Source organism: Silurus aristotelis, assembly GCF_946808225.1.
Source record: "Silurus aristotelis genome assembly, chromosome: 27".
Classification (NCBI taxonomy): Eukaryota; Metazoa; Chordata; class Actinopteri; order Siluriformes; family Siluridae; genus Silurus; species Silurus aristotelis.
In genome coordinates, this window is record NC_139600.1 from 14,031,310 (window position 1) to 14,051,309 (window position 20,000).

General features: G+C 39.5%; 1 protein-coding gene across 3 annotated transcripts in view; it reads right to left on the minus strand.

The window, feature by feature from the left end:
* spock3 (SPARC (osteonectin), cwcv and kazal like domains proteoglycan 3) overlaps nucleotides 1-20,000 on the minus strand; it is a 26,666-nt gene that overhangs the window by 6,391 nt on the left and 275 nt on the right. For all 3 annotated transcript variants that reach the window (XM_083532979.1, XM_083532978.1, XM_083532980.1), the window contains exons 2-4: nucleotides 19,731-19,868; nucleotides 6,242-6,281; nucleotides 4,110-4,212 (exon numbers count right to left, since the gene is read on the minus strand). In XM_083532979.1, coding sequence (XP_083389105.1) covers nucleotides 4,110-4,212; nucleotides 6,242-6,281; nucleotides 19,731-19,868 — 281 coding nt within the window. The remainder of the gene's footprint in view (nucleotides 1-4,109; nucleotides 4,213-6,241; nucleotides 6,282-19,730; nucleotides 19,869-20,000) is intronic.

Below are 20,000 nucleotides of genomic sequence, written 5' to 3' on the forward strand. Positions count from 1 at the left end.
ATAACAGCAAAATGGGGACTAAATGTGGAATGATATACTTCATAAACACGATGATGTATCTTGAGGCTTTGTTATCTTAAGTGCAAAATCAGCAAAATGATGAAAAATAAAAGGAAGTGCTGGAACAAGTGCTATTTTGAAGTTGTTGATCTGTCATCCTCTCTCTTTTTGTCCATTTTGACCATGTGTGTTGTTTTCTCAACTGAATGAACTTCAGTTTCTCTCAGTCTTTGTTTTGAGAGTTGTCTTTTCCCTGTTTGTTTGTATTATGACTATTCCTCGTTTGATGCCCTCTCCCTATGGTTTGACCAATCACCATGATTCTTGTATTTATCCTTAATAAACACCCTGCTGAGGCTACATGCGTATGAGTATGACTACAAATAAATTTCCTCAAATAAATGAATCTAACTTTGGATACACATGACATTGTATGTTTGCTATGAATACAGACAGACATTAGGGTTCGTGTAAAACAGGTCATCCGGAATCTGAATCGAAACACATTGCCAGTGGCCACTAATGTGTCTCAGGTTGATTTCTGCTCGAATGATGTCCAACAGGAGATTAAATGTCTGTTTCAATTCCAAGTACATCAAGACGCGCCACTCTACGATGAAAAGGCGTGTGAAACAAAGTGGAAGAGAGAACCCAACATTTTTTTTTTGCCCTCTCTCTTTCCTCGCACTGTTCCCTTCTTTCATCAGATCATTAGCAGCCACTCGATGACGCCATGTTGAGCACTTGTACTCAGCACACTTCCAGCTGCCGTTTGTGTGGCCGCAATTGCTGTTACCAATTGTCTAGGAGCAAATCAGTACAGTGTCCTGTCATTGTTCACCCTAGTAAATGCTTCGTATGTGTTAGGAAATGCATCAATGGTGTGCATCTGAATGGCCATAGAAATATATCCTTTATCTATACAGGACCTCTATCAGCGTCCTGCATGTGGATTCTACTCCCGCACCTGACAGCAGCTTTAGCTAGATAGCTAGAGTAGCAGAGTTAGCTGGATACTAAAAATAGCCAATTCCTTTTTCTACTTTGAGAACCAGAGGCACCAATAAAAACCGGACAGTCGTCTGTAAAGATTTCAAAAAACCTTTGCTAGATAAGAGAATATCCAAATGTCACCTTGTGAAGGTTTTTTCCCAGGACACCAAACACAAGTCACAACCTATTAAACCACTTTCGAATGATGCTTCCCAAATAAGTAACACTTGATCTCTACATTCTGGATTAGTTTTTTGTCCTCGTTTGCCTAAGGGTGACTTTATTATATAAATCAGTAAACCAGATTTTGGCGCTAGTTAGGGGCGCAGAGGCCCCTGGAATTGGAACATAGATTACCCAGAAGGTTTCGAGTATTTAACTTGGTGCTGTTTTCGAGTAAGACAAATATAATCTTCTGAGGACAATAAGGACACACCTCTACTGCGAGTCAAAACTTTTTGTATAACACTGTTGAACCCTATTTCATATACAGTGCTGTAATATCAGACACACTTGTTTGAACATGCTCCTTTGTCCAGAGAACATGTAGCTTTGCTCTTATTGTCTTCCAAAGCACGTAATCACACGTCAAACAAACCCCATCTTTCCTCTCTTTCTCTCTCTCATCGACATTCACTTTAAATATAACGTACTCTAATCAGAGGTGCTACAGGCTTCTGTTCCACATCGGTGACCGAATATGACCCAAAACGAACGCAAACTGATTTTACAGCGTGTTAAAAACTGCTCTGGTGTTAATCAGACCTCGGGAGTGTAACGTGTCATCCTCCGCTGGCCTATTTTTCAAGACTAGCAATCATTTTATTTTTAAAGCTGGAGTATTTTTTTTTTCGCTCCCGTCCATTACATTACACCTCAACAGTAAATGTATGCACAGAGATGCGACTTTACTGGTTTTAAACCTTACCATATTTGGTCGTGTTACAACTTAGAAGTAAAACAGATTCGACTGGGATTATTTTTTTATGAATCCAGACAAAATAAAATGGGGGGCAAAAAATGAATGTTGGCAAATTCATGCTTATTTTATATTCTTCTAAAACGTCAACGTTGAGCAAGTACACACCAAACATTCGAGTTGCACCACAAGCGAGAAACTCACTGGCGTCAAAATGTCTGTGGACAGGCTGTGTATCTGATATAAACAGGAAGTTTAACATTTTGCATTATGTTGTTCTGAGAGATATAAACTTCCATTAATTAAAATATGTACATTTAAATCAAGTTCTAGCATCAAATCTGAATAAGGAAATTATTGCTTTTTACACTGAGGTGCTTTACGACAAATTTATGCTCAGGGATGCAGCGGTGGACGAACTATAAATACACTCGGTGAAATATTATTTCAGTAGAAGTAAAAGTGCTTCCTCAAAACTATTCGCCTTCAAATGTACTTAAATATTCAAACTAGCGCTGTAGCTGTATTTTAGTAATTGAGTATTCAACCGATTAGTCAATCAATTAATTGAGTAATTGGATTATAAGTTTTATACTGAATACACGAGGAAAAAACATGACAGGTCTTTTAAAATGAACAAGTAATTTGTTTTCTTTTTTAGAAAAAAAATTACTTTTTTATTGCTGAAATTGCGTACAAGAATATCTGTGAAAATTAAACCCATTTCATTGCCACATGACATCAAAATGCAAAAACAAATATATATATATATATTTGTTTATATGTTTATATATATATATATATATATATATATATATATATATATATATATATATATATATATATATATATATATATATATAAACATAAATAAAAAAATCTATTTTAAATTACTTTAAAAAAGGTGAAACGCACTGTACTTTTGTTTTAGTTTAAAATTATCCCAAACTTTGGAAACTTTTAGTTGTGCTCGTTGGCCTGAATCTTCTCCTTGACCCTCGCTGTTTTCTCCCCGTTCCTCCATTTTTCGTTCTGCAGCATCTTCTGTGCTTATCTGTCCAAGGGTCTCATTTATAAACAAACAAAAACGAGGCTGAAAATGTGCTCATGCCATTTTTCATGCAAAGTTTGTGATTTATAAAAAAAATGCATTTACACCCGAGAGCGTTGGTGTGTTCTAGGCTATAGATTGACAGTATTTCACACTTACAATATTAGGACATTGTTAGGATTAAACCTAAAATTTTTATGTAAAATGTAGCAATAAATCTGATCATGATTATCTAAAAGTTCTGATTTTAGAATTACAGTTTTTTGGGGGGTAATATTATAACATTTTTGAACTGAATTTCTTTTATTGTTTTGGAATGTCTCAAACTGGTTTTGTCCTGCAGACTTGCCAGTCCTGGTTTCCACTAATCAGTCCCTTTCAGCTTCCTCCTATAGAGATTTATGTTTTATAGAACAAAGTATCGGGAAACCTGACATTTTTTCATTCTTATATTTTTCCTTAACTTAAACTAGGAGACTCAAACCGGCTCCAGCATGATAATGTGCACAAAACCAGCTTCATGATGATATACTTTACATGTGAAAGATCTTTAATGGACTTCTTTAGAGTGTGATCTCAGCTCAAATGAACACCTTTGGGATAAATGTGAATGCTGACTGCACCCCAGGCCTCCTCACCTCACCTACATCAGTGCCTGACTTTACTAACAGCCTTGTGTCTGAATGAACACAAATCTCCACAAAATCTACTGGAACATCTTTTCAGAAGAGTGGAGGTTATTATAACAACAAAAGGGGACACAAAGTGGAATAAGACATATGAAAAGCACATATTCATCGTATGCTCAGGTTTCCCCAAACTTTTGTATATATAGTGCAGTCAATTTTCACTAAAGCATTAAAGCAATGGGATGTGCTAATGATTCAGTTAGCCTGGCTCGGCGCTAGCAGCATGCTATGACTGAACCTACAAAGATGCTAAAAAGTGAAGTGTTCATTTGATCAAACACGTCCCACTGTTTATATGACTACAATGGAGACTTCTGCTTTTAGAAACTGTGAAAACAAAGCGCTGGGATAAACACAGACACATCCGATATGGATATTTAGCGAGTCAGCAAACTAAGAGCTAGTTCTGGTTGGAAATCCACTGTGGATCTACAGCTCGGGTTTAAGCACGAATTACCTCGTCTGGCTGACGCAGGTTGGAGTTTTGTAGTCTTCAGCCACGCACTGCTTGTGTCGGCCACATTTGATCTTCAAGCAGGGGTCTTTGGCAGGATCCAGAGCTAACAAACAAACACACACACATACTATTAAATATAATTAAGATCACACACTTTTTCACTTTTTTCAATGATACAACTTGCGTTCACACATTTACAAATGCTCACACATGACCTGCTGGTTAAGAGTATTAACAAAATCCAGCACTGGCTTCAGCTTATTCAGACCCAAACTCTTCCTTACTCTTTAATTCCATTGTTTTAGTGCATTGTGTGTATGTTTGTGTGTGTATCTGCAATACGGCATGCATGAGAGTGAATCCCTAATGATAACTAATAACCGATTAATGCTTGATTTCTGGGAATAAAATGATGTAGAATGGGATGAATGCAGTCAGAAGTTGTGAGCTGTGCAGTGCAGCATGGGTATTAATCCGCTAGGCTTTAGAGCACCGAATCCAAGGTACTGGACTCATTTTCTCAAGATACTCACAATGGAGTTAAACATGGAGGCAAAACCGAGCTTCCACGCTGTGCGCTTTTAGTTCAATCATTTCAAAAGCAATCAGTTCATCCAAAGATCCAATTAAAAACTTGAATAGTCCTGAACTGTAGAACATCATTTCTAGTTTGTAGACTATTCAAAATTCAAGTATTTATTATTATAAATTGTTGCATTGCATATATTAAAATAGACATTATTTTTGAGGTGTTTACAAATTAATCATACTAATTAATGGTAAACTTGGGCTTTTGTATAACCCTGATTATGTTTTTATATAAAAAAAAAAAAAAAAAATATATATATATATATATATATATATATATATATATATATATATATATATATATATATATATATTTTTTTTTTTTTTTTTATTATTATAATTTTTTTTTATTTTTTATAAATATACACTGTATGGACTAAAGGTTTGTGGACAACTGACCATAAGATTTGTATGTGGTTTTTAAACATCCGCATTTCACAATGAGTTCCCATTTTCTGTTATGTTCTGTAATAACCTCCAATCTTCTGGGAAGATGTTCCACTAGATTTTGTGGAGGTTTGTGCTCATTCAGCCACATGGGTGTTAGTAATATCAGTATATCCTAGTATATCCTGCACTTGCTGTTATTGCACTCTGGTTAGACCCAAACTGCATTTCGTTGCCTTGTACTTGTACATGTGTAATGACAATAAAGTTGAATCTAATCTAATCTAATCTAATCTAATCTAATCTAATCTAATACATGATAAATGATTAATGATTAATAATAAATATGATATAGCGCTCTCCGTGCAGCACGCAGTCTCACGTGTAAAAGCAAACAGCACGTCAAGAAGCTTTTATTTTAATTTCAACCATATATAGCTGATACAGTACACAGTGAAATAAGACAACGGTTCTCCAGAACACTGATGCGACATAAAATGACATAGAGCTACATCACACAACACAGAGCTACATAAAAGAACACAGCTAAGGACTGAAGTAAGTTGTCCTAGCTAAATGAAGTGCATAGTGTGCAACTTAGCGCAAACAGCGCAAGATAAAAGACAGTGCAAACACACAACACGAGACAGTGTAGGACAGACTCACAAAACACAAAATAGCGTCAACAGTAAACCTACTGTAAAATGGTGATAGTGATTGGACTTTAGAGGTCGCTCCAGCAACAGACGCAAGCCGGAAAAACTATCGATATGGATTTTTTTTTAGTAAATAGTTTCAGCAATCAACTATCGGTGCTGATTAATCGGCAAAACTAGTCGACCTCTAGTTTCAATCATTCCAATAGTTTACAATGGGTTTATTGCTCTAAAGCAGGAGATCTTCCACTCCAACCCACGTAAAGCATATCTTTATTGAGCTGGCTTTGGGCACAGATCATAGTCATGCTGGAACAGGATTGGGTCTTCCCCAAGTGAAGGGAAAATTTCATGCTATGGCATCCAAAGACTTCCTATACAATTGTGAGCTTTTAACTTTGCGCTTTAGGGAAGAACCACATATGGCTGGAAAAGTCCCAATATTGGTGTCCCAGTATATGTCCATACAGAGCATATCAATAATAAGTTCATCTCACGTACCTTGATCAAGAGGCTTCCCAGGGTTCCATGATCCGGGTTCCTGAAACACAGACGGACATTAGGTAACGGTGCACTGTAACAGTGGGGTTTAGTATTATTTCTTGCATCATACATATTCCATGTTGCGAATGCAAAGCACAAGTGTATACCAACCTCTACCTCCTTACAGTTTAGTAAGCGTTAAAGAGAAATAAATAAAAAAAAAAGACGAATGTTAGTGGGACACACACACAGTACACCAGTGACTGATGTACACACTTCCACATAAACTCCATTTCCATTCAAGCCTGTTAATGAGCTTATGCTCGAGCATAGTTAATCGATTCGAACCCTTCTGAGGCCTTTCATTGCATGTCGTTTCTGATCACTGCACATGCTGAGAGAAACACACACACATACGTTGGAGAAGCGAGACTTAAAAATAGAATAGCAGGATTGTTCATATGGCTGTTTGGCAGCTGAAGACAGACACTTTTTTTTTTGTTTCATAGATGCATAAATACGGAAACCCTTTTTGTCTAACAGCTGTCTATAGTCGAGGAGAGGTTTATGATCTCATGTCATCACTCAATCACACCTTCAACTGTAAATATACTCGAGTATTGTCTCTTTGTTTGCATGAGGGGGGGAAAGGGGCGTGGCAGGGGCCAGGCATTACAAAACGCATGCCAGGCTACATGTCAGGAAAATATATATTCATACCAGAAGCTAGTTAAGAGTCAGCAAATATTTGTTTTAATTAAACAATTGATTACTTAATTATTCATTATGGTAATATTTTAGAATTATTTATCAATTTATTTATAGTTTATGAATGAATGAATTGGACAAATGAATGATCAATTTCTGTTCTATGTATTACATTTATTTGTATTTCTTTTATAAATGAATGGATACGTTAATTCTTACATGAGACATTTATGTTCTGTAGCAGAGTAGCTGTTATAGACCTGTTAAATAACATTTTAAATAACACCTTCTGACCAATCAGAGACAAGCATTCCACATCGCTGGCATCACAGGGATTACCATTGTACCATTGTAAATATACGTGTGTGTGTGTGTGTGTGTGTGTGTGTGTGTGTGTATATATATATAAACGTATATTAACAATGGTACAATGGTTCGAATTAAGATTTTTCGATCTAATGATGACGATACCGATACGACACAATTGTACAAATATTTAACATTTTGCACAGCAGGCAAACATAACTGCAGATACTCCGCCCTTCACATCTCTAATCTGTACAAACGACAAAAAAAAGCAATATTTGTTAATTTGATAAATCAATAACAGCTGCCACAAAGTTTCTGAATATTTATTGTACATTTTTATATCAATACAATGAAAGTTTTAAACCATTCAATCATCCTAGATCATCTACACTGGGAGGTGGTAGCTCAGTGGTCTCAGGGTTACTGATCAGAAGGTCATGGGTTCAAGACCACCTATCGCCAAGCTAAATCTCTTGGGGCCTCGCTCAAGGGCCCTTAACTCAATGCACACAAATAAATATGTCACCGTAACGTAGAAGTAAAAAGCAACTTTAACTGTGTAAATGTCATATTCAGGTCCCTCACACGGTTTTCATTTCGGCATCACCGTGACCTGTGTGTAGAATTCTTTTCACACAGTCTGTACACGTTGCTGAGATGTTTGTTTCAAGGCTGAATCTTTATGCTGAGGCAGCGTAACGATCCATAAATGATTTACCGATACTTATTATGAATGTTTCCAGGAGTGATAAGTGATATGAGCGATGTGGTCCTGTATTAAAGTTTTTTTTGCCTTGAAAAGGAACGGCATCGATTTTTTAGTGAGAGAGCATTTTACCGTGAAGCTTCTTTCACAGTGGAATCAGTTTCAGCCGTAAATCATACGCATGCATCTTTTCTGCACTGTAGCTGGAGTTTTTTGCACTTTGTATCTCGGAGTTGATTTGGGTGAACTTTCTTTTTTTCCTTTACAACGGTTTTGTAAGCTGAGTTTTGTTTTGATTTTACGCAAGTTTGTATAGGGGGATTTATTTTTGGGTTGCCAAGGCGAGCCCAGAAAATTGTGACTAACATAAATGCTGATATACTGCAACTTTCAAAGTGCGCATTTTTTTCTTCCTTCATTTTTCTTATATATATATACATATATACATATATATACACTGCAATGGAAAGCAAAAAGTGCAAAGTGAGTCTCTAAATATGGTGCTGAGAGAGAGAGGAAGAGAGAAAGAGAGGGCGAGAGAGAGAGAAAGAGAGAGAGGGAGAGCAGTAGAGAGAAAGAGAGGGCGAGAGAAAGAGAGGCAGAGAGAAAGAGAGGGTGAGAGAGAGAGAGGAAGAGCGAAAGAGAGGAAGAGAGAAAGACAGGGCGAGAGAGAGAGAGGAAGAGAGAGAGAGTGAGAGAATAATTTTTTTTTCAAGACCTTTATTATAAATGTTCATGTCTTGTGACAGCAACCGATAAAAGATTCAGTTTAAAGTAAATGCATCACTTAAATAAATAAATAAATAAATAAATAAATAAACCGATGAAAAAGTTCTTTGTGTAAAAACGGAATGTACATGTTTTTAAGACACGCTCTGTGCAACATGCAGTTCATCATTAAAAACAGAGCACAGTGCATTTTTACTGCACCAGATTTTCTCGAACATCATCAAATTGTCTGTTTTCTTGTGAAAGTCCACCAGAATCCTGAACTTCATCATTGCTCTTGTCACCATTTTTGCGTCATGGCTGCATTTTTCTTTTATTTGATCTTTTCGGCTGATGTTGTTGCAGATCTTTGCCTGACCCACAACAAAGTTTAAGAGCTGACACTCTGCTTGCCTTCTCTCAGTATATTTTACCTGCAGGATAAAAGTTTGGACTGAGAAGGATTTGTTAAAAGCGCTGAAAACAGTCTGCAAAAGGGTAAAAAAGGGTTTTAGTCTGAGACACTGAGTAAAAGTATGAAATATTGTCTCTCTCTGGAGACCTGCTTCACCAGGTCAGACTTACATCCGACTGGGGTGATTTTAATCGGAGAGACGAGCCTTCCATATCAGGAGAGAAGATCGCTTCATTAATACAGGGGGGAACTCTTTTGGTGTCACTTTTTTGAATGGGCTTGAAAGGGGAAGCACATGTATAAGTGAACCCCTGACTACAATCACATCCGCGTTTAGTTTATTCGCCCTTTCCACCGTGTTCACGACTAGAACCACAACAGTTTTCCTGTAGCCAGGCTGCACTCCTCCACACCAGCGCCGGTCACCACTCTCACACCGTGGCTCCGGGTTATGGTGTTAAATAACTCGGTGCTCTGGGCCACCATGCTCTCCAGTGAGGTGCTGGTGCTGACACCCAGAGACCTTCTCTATATCCAGAGCTGAGGGCTTAGATTTTAGAAAAATATATAATACATATAAAGAAAACATAACTAGCAAACGATAGAAAATGCAAAGAAAGAGAGGAAACGCGACAAGCACGTGCCCGCTCACACTCCACACGCTCCACCTACTCACTCCCAGCATGCACTCCGCAGAGAGAAAGAGAGAGAGAGAGAGAGAGAAAAGAGAGAGAGAGAGAGAGAGAGAGAGAGAGAGAGAGAGAGAGAGAGAGAGAGAGAGAGAGAGAGAGAGAGAGAGAGAGAGAGAGAGAGTAAAAGGATGGGTTGATTTGTTTAACCTGCCCTGCAGACAGGACACTTTATCCTAATGGAACAGAACACAGTACATGCACACACACACACACACACACACACACACACACACACACACAGCCAGGAGAAATATCTCAGCAGTGTAAATTATCATTGCTCTTTATGAGCACTTTAATCACACGTGCGAAACAGACATGCGATCGATCCTATCTTGAAGGAATGTTCTAGTAGCAGCAGTACGCTGAATAAAAGATCAAGCACAGTGATACATTAGAAAAAAACTTGTGTGTGTGTGTGTGTGTGTGTGTGTGTGTGTGTGTGTGTGTGTGTGTGTGTGTGTGTGGATAATGAGAGTGATAAGACAATTCACACAACACAGTTTTTTAAATGTAGACACAGGAACAGAGAATTACACCAGTGAGCCATTAATAATGTACATCAACCCTTTCTCTCTCTCTCTCTCTCTCTCTCTCTCTCTCTCTCTCTCTCTCTCTCTCTCTCTCTCACACACACACACACACACACACACACACACACACACACACACACACACAGACTTCTCTCTATCTTCCTCTCTGGCTGTCTAATCTCCTGTCTTCCTTTCTTTCTGCCTCTCTTCAGCCCCTGTCTTCCTCTCTGGCCTTCTAATCTGCCGTTTTTCTCTCTCTCTCTCTCTCTCTCTCTCTCTCTCTCTCTCTCTCTCTCTCTCTCTCTCTCTCTCTCTCTCTCTCAGTCTCTTATTTGCACTCTTACTCTTCTCCTCTCTATATCTCTTCATCTCCCTCCAGCACCCTCTCTCTCTCTCTCTCTCTCTCTCTCTCTCTCTCTCTCTCTCTCTCTCTCTCTCTCTCCCTCACAATTCTTTTCTCACTCTCTCCATCGTCCTTACCCCCTGTCTATCCCACCCAGTCTTCCTCTCAGTGACTCTCCTCCTTTTTTCACCCTCTGCCTCTCACTCTGTGTGTCTCCATTTCCAGCTTTCTTTCTCTCTGCCCTTCTCTCAGTCTGCCTTATTATCTATGTTTCTGCCTTCCACTCATCTTTTTCACTCTTTCTTCCTCACCAATGTCTTTCTCATTTTCCACCTTTCTCTCTGTATCTCTTTCACCCTCTGTACGCCATGTCCTGCTCTCCTCTCTCCATTCCTATCTTACTCTCTAACAGTCATCCTCCCTCCCTCAGTTGTTCTCTAATCCGTGCCCTGTATAGCTGCGTTTTTCTCCATCTCTAGCTGTTTTCCCTCTTAACCTGTCTTTCTGCCTCGTTTTCTCTCTCTCTCCCCTCTGTTTCTAAATATATGTCTCTCTCACTTGATCTCTTTCTCTCTGTTTCATTTTCTATCTATCTGGTGTCCTTCTTTTTACCCCCCAATCAAAGGTTTTGTTTGTCAGTCTGGCAATAAAGCTGTCTCAGAATAAATCCATCTCTCTCTCTCTCTCTCTCTCTCTCTCTCTCTCTCTCTCTCTCTCTCTCTCTCTCTCTCTCTCGCTCTCTCTCTCTCCTACTCTCTCTCTGTCTCTTTCTCTCTCTCTTCCCTCTATCTAATAGGCTGCCAGCCTGCATTCTGCATTCCATTAAGACAAAAATAATGGCATACACACAAAAGCACAGTTATAAACATACAGAAAAAAAAAAGACAAATAAAGAAAGAGAGCCGGAGAGAACGAGCTCGAGGCAGTGAGCGAGCGCTAAACTCCACATCTCATACTATTTATCTCCTGTTTCTACATACCTACACATGCAATATAGAACATGTTATTGATGACACACACACACACACACACACACACACACACACACACACACACACACACACACACACACACACACACACACACGCACACAGATCTGATGTGACACACAGGCTGGATTCCCTTAATCTCTACATCTGTTTGGTGTACTGAATATCCAAATAAAACAAATTCCATAAAGGTGCAACTGCTATTCTGACCATGGAGAGCAAAGAGCAAACGTGACATTTTTTTCATGAAACTGAGCAAATCTGCCACAGTCACGTTTCACACAATTCTGCAAGTTTACGGTGATGCTGCATTGAGTTATTCGAGATGTTTTGAATGGCACACCCGCTTCAAGAGCGAAAGAACATCACTGGAAGACAACGAGAGATCAGGAAGTTTTTCAACTAGCTCAACCGATGGAAATGTCAAAATCATTCGGCTACGTGTGCATGATGATTGTCGGAGAAGAATCCACAGCATTGCTGCCACTGTCGTAGGGAACAGTCCAGGCGATCCTCAAGTGTTTTGAACATGCGCCGTGTTGCTGCCAGGTTCGTCCCCAGGCCACTGACCCAGGAGCAGAAGGAACACAGCAGCAAAGTCTGCAAAGATCTCCATCAGCGTACCGTTAATGACCTGTCCTTCATGTCGAGGATCATTGCTGTAGACGAAACTTGGGAGTGCGGTTATGATCCTAGGAGAAGCAACAGTCTTCACAGTGAAAGAGCTCATAAGATCCACAAACCGAAAAAGGCGAGGCAGGTCTGCAGCTCAACCAATTGCATGCTAATCGTCTTTTTTGACATTCGCTGCATCGTGCACCGGGAATTCGTCCCCTGGGGCCAGACCATCAATATCCAGTTCTACTGCCAGGTTCTAAGGCGTCTGAGGGAGGACTATCGGTGAAAGCGACCAGATCTGTGATGCGCTAGTCTCTAAACTTCTCGATACCACTTCGTACTGTAGCTATCTAGAATATGTGAAAGACCCATGTCCACTAATAAGATGCTAAAGTGAGCTGAAAGGAGCCTGTAAGATGACGCAATAACTATAAGCAAATGTTTCTCCAAAGACCATGGTTGGAAATTTACAAATGATGTGGCTGCCATGTCTGTGTATCTGTGTAAGAATGGATGCCACCTTAATGCCAATAAACTGGTTGAATTGCAATCGTTTAAGTTCCTCTACCCAAAAACATGGGTCCCGGAGTTTGGGGTCAAACGCAGAATACAGTAAAGAACCGAATCCCAGCTGGTATAATGGGGCTATCTAGTTGCCAGGGCATCATAGTGGTTAAGCCATTGGACTTCTTATCAAAAGGTTGTAAGTTCAAATCCCACTAAGTTGTCACTGTTGGGCCCCTGAGCAAGGCCCTTAACCCTCAAGGGCTCAGTTGTATAAATGTATCAGATCTGGATAAAAGGCATCTGTCAAATGCCGTAAATGATAATGTCTGTCTGTGATGCCATGGTGCTGTTTTCTTCCAAGGTCTTTCCTTCAAAGGACCTTTGTTAGGACACGTCACATCAATGAATCCATGGAGTGCCAAGAGATATTAAATAAAAATCTGTCTCTGCCAAGATGTTACAAGTGAATCATGGAGAGATCTTCCAGCAGGACAGTGGTCCAAAACATCTGTAAATCCATGCAATGAGTCAAGTGTTTGACATGACCAATGTGTCCAATCAGTCCTATGACCTGAACTCCATTGAAAACGTGTGAGGTAAACTGAAGAGCAGAATTCACCTGACAGGCTTTAGGACCCTGAGGAATCTGGAGACGTTCTGGATTAAGATGCTGTGTCACATGAAGTATTACAGAGGAAGTCTAAATGCTTTCATGCTAATTCCTGAAGGGTGCCAATAATTATAATACTGTCTGTTATATGTAAAAAATTAAAACACGTTTCCTTTCAAATTCTCTCCTATTTTTAGAAACATTTCAGAGGTTTTTTTATACCTTCCCCTTTTTTTGTTCACATCTTCACCAAGGGTGCCAAGAATAACGCACTGACTGCATGCCGCCCCGTATTTATCCTTTTAATGTCAAACTCAAATGGCGTTAAATCTCGAAAATGTCATTTAAATGGGTTTTCAAGCGAACAAGCTGTTTAAAGCCTGTGTTCTTTCGGGGGGCTGCTTCGCCTCGTTTTTAAATCGAGGGTCTCATTAATGTCACGTTTAGCGAGACGATAATCCACGTACGCCTTCGTCCCGTCACTGATTGGCCTTGAAAAGTCGCATGAAGAAGCACTGCTAATCTTTAATGTGATTTTTAAACCACAGAGAGACAGAGACGTACAGAGGATGATATACGAGAGGGTACTGATTGATCGAAGAATGTATTGGGACGTATATATTAAAGGTCGTTTTTTTTTTGCTCTTAGAAAGATCTAGCAATGCTGCTGAACACATAAACGGGTACAGAGAAGGGAAGAGAGCAGCGAGAGGTAGAGAGACAGAAAGAGAGAGAGAAATATAGAGAGCTTTCCTGGCCTGGTTTCAAAACAAATTTAGTGAGACAGCATTGGGTGATTCGGCTTTTCCTGGAAATAGCACATTGCCTATGAGATCAAACTTCAAATCTTATACACACACACACACACACACACACACACACACACACACACACACACACACACACACACACACAAACTGGAAATCCTCTGGAACAGGAGATCTCATCAGTCCCTGAGTTCACTTCCATTTGGCTGTAAGCAGTCAATATGAAATATTCAGTTACTGGAACAAGTTTTGTCAAAGCAGTTACATACAAATTAATGTTTTAGTCTTCATAATGTTCATTTCTTATCATCCAACAATTTATCAACTTTCAAGGCTGAAACCTGAACTCTAGTTAAAAAAATAGAATAGAAAAAGCCCATGTACAGTCACATCAAAAAGTACAGTCTATAAACAAAAGTATTGGGACACATGACTTTTCCTGCCATATGCAGTTCTTCCCCAAACTGCTACCACAAACCTGGAGGCACTCACTTGTACAGGAGGTCGTTAGATCTGACTGCGTTCAAATTTTGCCTTCACTTGAACTAAGAGACTCAAACCAAAGAAAGTGCACTAAGCCAGAGCTCCCTGAAGATATGTTTTACATGGATTGGAGTGGAAGATCTCCTGCTATAGAGCTCTGACCTCCACCCTATTGAAACCCTTTGGGATGAATTTTTCATGCTGACTGCACCCCAGACCTCACCTACATAAGTACCTGACTTTACTAACACCCTTGTGGCTGAATGAATCTCCACAAATCTCCACAAAATCTAGTAGAACATCTTTACAGAAGAGTGGCGCTTACTGTAAGAGCAAATGGGGACTAAATGTGGAATGGGATGTTCAAAAAACACGATGTTATGGTCAAGTGTCCAAAAACTTTTGTCTATATAGTGTAGCTGGAAAAGCGGAAGCTGCGACAGTGCATGGTTGCACTGGTTTGGATGATAAAAAACCGCAAGAGAAAATCTTGTACGTTTGAGCACTTCACTTCTGCGAGCACTGACCACTGAGACACACATACACACCAGGGTTTACAGTTTAATCACTATTGGGTATTTTAATCTAAAATCATTGTATTCCAATGTAACCTGTGCCTTTCTGCACAGGTCATGTTGTGTAACGAGCTGATTTAACAAATGCAGTGGTAAAAACAGTCACTGCATTAAAACGTCCAAAAACTTGCTACATGCAACAAAGTGCAATTTCCTGTGTTGGAAAATTGAATCACGTTGCGATTAAAGCATGTTATAAAAAACGGATATATTTAAAGTTCGAAAGGTAAAATCCCATAAAAATTGCCTCTGTAGTGAATCAGATCAGTCGGATTGTCTATCAAAGCGTATTCTTTACATGTAGCGTACGGAATGAGCAGTTCATGAGTGATTAGTCAAATATAGTGGTGCATACATGAGTACGGTTTTAAACCGTTTTCTGTAGCTGGAAATGTCTCAAACTTATTTCCATGGTTACTGGGATGTGTTGGAATCTTGAGCATTGGTCTCACAACATATGGTCCATGGTTTTTAGTGAAAGTTCGTAAAAAAAAAAAAAAAAAAAAAAAAAAAAATATATATATATATATATATATATATATATATATATATATATATATATATATATATATATATATAGAATAAGAATTGTGAAAATATTCCAGAAAACAGATTGATCATTGGCACAAGGTGTGAATGAGGCCAACTAGTTGAGTTCTGATTAGATTGGGTCATGTTCTAATGATTTACTAATGATTTTAAAAAAGGGGTTGACATTGGCAATGTTGTGAAGTAAAGTCAATGCCAATGACGGTATTTTTTGGTCTGCAACGAAACGTAGTCTTGCAGTTATTTGAGCTCGGTATTTGGCCTTAAACCCCTTTAGGACAGGGTCTTGAATTGATCTTGAGTATTCCTTGTCTAAAACTTGGATTTGTGATGACACTTAACTTCACCACATTCCACATTATAATTTTAATTATAATTTTTTTTTTATTTATGAACTATAGTCTGATTTTGGAAAAGCCCATTCCATAGACACATGCTATGTATATGTACAGTAGGGAGGTGGCAGCTTAGTGGTTATAGCATTGGACTTTGGATCTTAAGATTGTGCATTCAAATCCCAGCCACAGCAAGCTGCCGCTCCTGAACAAGAACCTTAACCCCCATAACTGCGATCTGAAGGTTGTGAGTTCAAATCCAAGCCGCACCAAGCTGCCACTCCTGAGCAAGAACCTCAACCCTCATAACTGGTTGTATGAATAAGATAAATGTAAGCCACTCTGGATAAGGGCATCTGCTAAATGCCGTACATATAAATTTCATATTTCATAGCAAACAACTGAAACGGATGATAGGAGTTTTATGATCCTGCTGGATTTGCAGCGAGCACTTGATACAGTAGATCGCAAAATCGTATTAACTAAGCTTAACGCCATGGGATTTTGTGGGATAAGTGTAAAGTGGGTTTGGTCGTAATTGAACTAATCAGACCCAGGAGGTTCATATAACCTCAATAGGACTTTGTTAGAGCCTAAAATTATGAGGTTTGCAGGCGGACACCTCGGGGGAGCTGTTTTGTTATTCTCCTTTCTATTCTAGATCTATTTCAAAAGTTAGAGGTGTAGGCGTTTTCCAATTCATAAGCTGTATCTGATATGGTGTTTAATATGGATAAAGCGGTTGAAAAGCCCTTAGTGCAGCATTTCAAATAACGGATAATAGATTACCTCTCTGTCTAGGGACAACTGAAACCTTTCTTAGCAGCTCTCAAATAAAATGAGGTGAATCATCAGAATTCAATGTAAAAATGAAAGGGGGAAAATCTCATTAACACTAAACACAATGTAAATTATATTGGATATGATTATTAAGGGATTAATAATTTATCAAGGGAAGAAATGGCTTCGAGTCATAAAATGATTTTGGGAACACCTGAATTTAGCAACGATGTTGTTGTTCTTTTCAAAGTCTTGCCGATCGCATCGCTATTCAGGGCTTTGTTGTCAGTTCCACGTCTGATCAATGGTTCTGACATGTTGCCCATGTTACTGTAAGTGGATTATCTTTGATTTGTGTTACTGGTGGCACCCTGCTATAAATAAATACAACAATCCTGGCGAAATGGAGCCTCCGCTGCAGGATGTATGCTTGCGACCTGCTTCGTTCGCCAGTATGTTACCGGATATGTCTTGTTTGTGTTGAAAGCTTTGGATGATAGATGACAGCTGGGATTTGACATGATTGATGGCTGGTTAATATGATTTTACAAAAAGCCTAGATCTAGCATCCACACTGTGGATAAGTCTAGCATCAATTTATACTGCACATAATATAGAATAAACTTTATTTGTCACATATACATTACAGCACAGTGAAATTCGTTCTTCACAAATCCCAGATTGCTCAGAACGCTGGGGTCAGAGCACAGGGTCGGCCATGATTCGGCGCCCATGGAGCACAGAGGGTTGAGGGCCTTGCTTAAGGGCCCCAGAGTGTCAGCTTGGCGATACCATGGCTTAAACCCCGACCTTCCGATCAGTAACCCAGCACCTTAACCAATGAGCTACCACTATATATTTTATACTGACAGTTAACCAATGCGTCCAATCAGTCCTATGACCTGTACTCCAGTTAACATCAGGCTACCTTAAGAGTTAACATAAAATTCACAAAAACACAACTTTCAAAATGAACAGTCAAAGCTATAGTGAGCACCGGAAGACGGTGTTGCCTCTGAAACAAAACGTATCAATTGCTTCTTGAAGGAAGGAAGATTTTGTGAAACTATACTTTACTTACAATAATTGGCACTGCTAATGATAACATTATTTGTGGCAAGCCATCAGGGCCAGCAAACATCAGAATCACTGCCTTACGCTTTTAGATATTTTTGTCCATTTATAGTATTCAGTTATTTCCAATAGTGTATTCTCTTCATTCCTCTCAGGAGAGCTGCGTCTAGAGTTATACGAGTTTCTTTTCAATCAGATTTTATCAGTCACTTTACGTATTGCCCCAAAGCTAGCACTGTGAGCACTGTGGGGTATTTAACCATAAACTTTATGTTGCCTGAAGCTGTTGCTTTAACCAATCCTGCGTTCTGGTCACGTCTGCATTTTCACCTCCTCTGATCGGATGGTCACAGAGTGCGCTAGTCAGAGCTTTCGAACATTTCCACATTGAACGAGGAGAAATAATTAATACAGTGGTGGATTCACATACAAGGACATTTACAGACTTTTCAAGAAAAGCTGGAGATCGGGGGAAAAGCTGGAAAACCAAGATGCACAGAAAAAATGCACAGAGATTCATGGAAACCCCGGGTTCATGTTCTGAGGTGAATATCGACGCTTCTGCTGGAAATGATGTATGTGAGTGGTGCAGTTGTGGCTACAGTGAAAGGAGACGTGTTGAATTGTGTGCTTTGGGTTTCTTGCTTTAGTGATGACCTTCATTCTCACTGTGTAAGATTCCTGTGTGTGATGCAGCGCTCTGTTCTACTGCATTTCTCTAGAATACTGATGGTTTCTAGAGCCGTGGTGTCATAATAATGATATTAAGAGGGGGATTGATTCAGGCAGGACACCACTGAAGGTCTCAATGTGAAATGCACTGCCTGTTACTGCATTATTGCAAATATTACATATGCAGACAAAAGTGTTTAAAATTTTTCAAGATGCAACCTTTAGACACGTGATGGTTATTTTCCTGAAGGTGTGAAACCTTTTATCCCCCCCCCCCCCCCATCCCCTCCGTCCCCCCCATTCAAAAATCTAATCGATTCACTTCTCATTGCCGAACGCTACATTTTCTTCAATGAATAACAGTGTTTAGCAGATATTTTCTATTTTTATTTAGGGACTTTTACTAAAAATGTCTTTGTTTTTTTTTTTTTTTTTTTTTTTTACAAACGTTACAATTCAGTGATCTTGTCACGTTTATACCACAACACCACTGAAAATATCAAAAATGAGAGTGCACTTTTGTGCTTCCTGAGATCTTCAAAAAATTCAGATCATGCAACTTCCTGTCAATCAGGAACATGAACATTGAGAACTTTCCCCAATGTGAGACGACTAAAAGTCTTATCTTATCTTATCTTTCCGGGGGGGGGGGGGGGGTATCAAAAGGTATTTAAAAGGTACATTTGTGGTATTTGGCAGATGCTCTTATCCACAGCTGAGCAGTTAAGGGGTTAAGGGCCTTTTGCTCAAGAGCCCCCGCAGTGGCAGCTTGATGGTGCTGGGATTTGAACTTATGACCTTTTGAGCCAACGCATGAACCACTGAGTTCCCACCTCCCCCGTAGGTTTTAATGCCGTGAATTATCCGCTTAACTAAAGACCCATGACGAAGTCAAAGGATCAAACCAGCCTCATTACGCCGCCGCGGCTCAGAGTCACGAGCGCGAACACGTACGGACGGACAGTGTGTAAAACGACATCAGACAGACAGACAGACAGACAGACAGACAGACAGACAGACAGACAGACAGACAGACAGACAGACAGATAGATAGATAGATAGATAGATAGATAGATAGATAGATAGATAGATAGATAGATAGATAGATAGATAGATAGAAAAAAAGGCTCAACTCACGTCGCGAAATTTGTCCCATCTCGCGCTCAGCCATTTGTCGTCCAGAAAATTGCCGCCGTCGTGGCGCGCGAGAGCTCCGCTCATCATCGCCACGCGCGCGCACAGCAGCACCGGCAGCAGCATGAAGACGCGGGGCATCTGCGGAACACGGGACACAAAACAACACGCGCTCATGCACACACACGCAAACACACATACACACGCGCGCGCTAAGACGCTGCTGCTACGCAAAAAATAAATAAATAAATAAATAAAGATCCTGAAGGAGAA